The 2,952-nt window shown below is 23.0% G+C and overlaps 1 protein-coding gene across 1 annotated transcript in view; it reads left to right on the forward strand.

Moving 5' to 3' along the window:
- Nucleotides 1–2,233, forward strand: part of LOC111616320 (sialin-like) — a 28,054-nt gene extending 25,821 nt beyond the window's left edge. Inside the window, exons 13-14 of the mRNA XM_023357745.1 lie at nucleotides 1,843–1,935; nucleotides 2,031–2,233. Coding sequence (XP_023213513.1) covers nucleotides 1,843–1,935; nucleotides 2,031–2,204 — 267 coding nt within the window. The 3' untranslated portion in view covers nucleotides 2,205–2,233. The remainder of the gene's footprint in view (nucleotides 1–1,842; nucleotides 1,936–2,030) is intronic.
- The last annotated feature ends 719 nt before the right edge of the window (nucleotides 2,234–2,952 follow it).

Here is a 2,952-nt window from a genome sequence, read left to right on the forward strand (position 1 = left end):
CAATCTCCATTTGAACGATTTCGTGTTGTCACGTCTTACACCTTCTGAGAATTTTAATTTTCTGTTTAAAAAATTGCGGAAATATTTGTTCGATAGTTGAAGATATTTCATTTTTTTTTATCTCCACTCCTTAGAAAATTAATTTCAAACTGATATATAATTATATAGTGGAAGAGTTTACTCTGTTATTTGTTAAACAGTAAGAAATTATTCAGAATGACGTTTACATTTGTCATTTATGCGATTCCATTCGATATTTTAAGTATTGTAGAACTTAGTCTAATTCTTTAGACAAACAGTTTCGTGTCTAGTTTCTTATAAAGTATTTAGATTGTCATTTGTTTCTCGTTAATAATTTCAAAAGACATGTAATTTTGTTTCACGCCATCGCGCTCAATTCCATAATAATTAAAATTTTACTTTTATAGGGTCCATTTCATATCTTTATTTTCACATTAGTTACTTTATATCGTTAGTTTTGTATTAATTACTTTCGTTCTAACAATTACCCACCTTTATTTTCATGCCATATTGTGTAATTTTAAAAATTTTGTAAATTATACGAGTTTAACTTACACTATTTTGTAAATAGAAAATATTTTTTATATTTATTTTTATAGTAAAACTCTTCATTTATATAATAATAACACTCAATAAAATTGATAATAATTTTATTAAGTTACAAAAGTACAAAGACCCCAAATGAAAGAAATTAAATGGAATTATTCATGACAGAAAATTACATTAAATTATATACAATATAATTGAATGTAATTACTAAAATATGAATATATAGAATTAAAGAGGAAAGAAAGAAAGAAAAATATATATATATATATATTCTCTAATGACTTTAAAATTGATCGTATCTTCGATGATAAACATTTCATAATTGTTCTATTCAAAATTTTTAACTCGATAAAAATATAAATTTTATTTATTTCTTTTATTTTTTTAATTCTATATAATTATATAAAATGTTAATTTATATAAAATAAAACTTTAAAATTATAATTATTATATTTACAGTATATATAAAAATATTTTTCTATCTGTAGCAATATTGTTATGTTCTTTTATGTAATTTTTAGTTATATATATAGAATAGAATGGTCGTTATTTGAAGGTTTACGTTATTGAGAGTGGCCGTTGTTTGGAGGTTATTTTGTATGCATGAGAGATGGCCGTAATTGGAGATTCGACTGTATTTTACTTTCTAATGTAGTTATTGAAATTGTTTAAAGAAGCATTTAATAATTTTCTTACATATATTTTTGGTTAAGTCATTTTAAAAAAGAAGAGATCGTTTAAAAAATGATATATTGTCTTTCATGATTGGTTGGAGACAGAATTACGTACACTAATGAACGTGGCTATCAAAAATATGATTTGTCGAAGAGAGTTTCGATGAATTATTACGTCTTCCTTATTCCACTAATCGTAATAATTGTAAATTTCTTATTTTTAACCAATCAGCAAAAACGACAGTAATAGTTTTTAAGGAAACTTCTTATATAATGTCGTTATTTTTTTTAAAATTAAGTTAAAACTAATGTTTAAAAATTTATAGTGTTTTAATGGATGTACTTTTTATTGTTGATTTTTTTTAAAGAAAATAAAACTCGTTAAATACAAATTAAACGTGTTTCATGACTGTAATTAATAATTAATTTTAATGCTATACAAACAAGAAAATTATAGGAAAAAAATTTTTTTATTTCTTTCATATATTTTTTACACGTTCAAATTACTATATTCAATTATATGATATAAAAATTTTTATTATTTTTAATAAGAAAAAAAAATTAAATTTATAATTTTTTTCTTCAATTATCATTTCAGTTTGCAGGTGTACTGATGGGTATATCAAATTGTTTTGCTACAATACCAGGAATAGTAAGCCCAACAATAACAGGACAGATAACAACTCAAAAAGTAAAATAATTTCTATAATAATTTTTAATTAATAAAAATAAGTTTTTATGAAATGAAAATCCATAGAAAAATACACAATAAAATCTAATTTTTAGACACAAGAAGAATGGAAGACGGTGTTTTTTATAGCAGCTGGGATCTATTTTGTTGGAGCTATCTTTTATGGTCTATTTGCTTCAGGAGAGAAGCAAAATTGGGCTTCTATACCAAGTGCTTACTCACCTGTCAAAGAATCTAAATCTTCAGAAGATATACCTTTCAAAAAATAAACAAATTCTCATCTATATTTCTCTCTCTACATATTTATTTTACTTAAAGATATGAACATATCAAAAATTAAATTAAATATATACCTCTTAATTTAAGAAAATATATATATATATATTTCTTACAAGAAAATTTTGATAAAATGCTTAAATTGTATGCAAGATTTATATATTAATAGAGAGATGGTTTTAAAAATAAAAGGGGATAATGCAAGATAAATAATTCTATTTTGGAAAACAATTTTTAAATTCATATATAGGGAAATTTTGATAAAATTCTTAAAGATTAAATTGTTTAGAAAGTCTATAACAATAAGGGGATGCTTTAAGAGATAAAGAGGGAAGGGGGAAAGTATTAGATAAATATTTCTATTTTAGAAAACAATTTATGTAAAAACAATTTTTAAAAATAACATTTGCAATGTAAACAATTTAAATAAAGTATATTTTTCATATTTTTTAAAATCAACTTTGACAGGTGAGTTATTTTGAAACTGCTGCTACATAGTCTACAAGCTATAAAATGCGTGTGAGAAATGGTGTTACTATAAATTGCATTGAGTTAATACGGCATTTTGAACACTCCTGTTTCTATAAAAGATCGTAAACTTTCCTACCAGCTTTGATTTTTTTTAAAAATATATCTTTATAAATAACATAAACATAGAAGTTATCGTCTCCTAATGGAAAATTGTTATCTCTTTCTTTTTAACCTTTTACCATTTGAACGATTTCGTGTTGTCACGTCTTA

This window comes from Centruroides sculpturatus, unplaced genomic scaffold, assembly GCF_000671375.1.
Source record: "Centruroides sculpturatus isolate CEXI.00-Female unplaced genomic scaffold, Cexi_2.0 scaffold2317, whole genome shotgun sequence".
Classification (NCBI taxonomy): Eukaryota; Metazoa; Arthropoda; class Arachnida; order Scorpiones; family Buthidae; genus Centruroides; species Centruroides sculpturatus.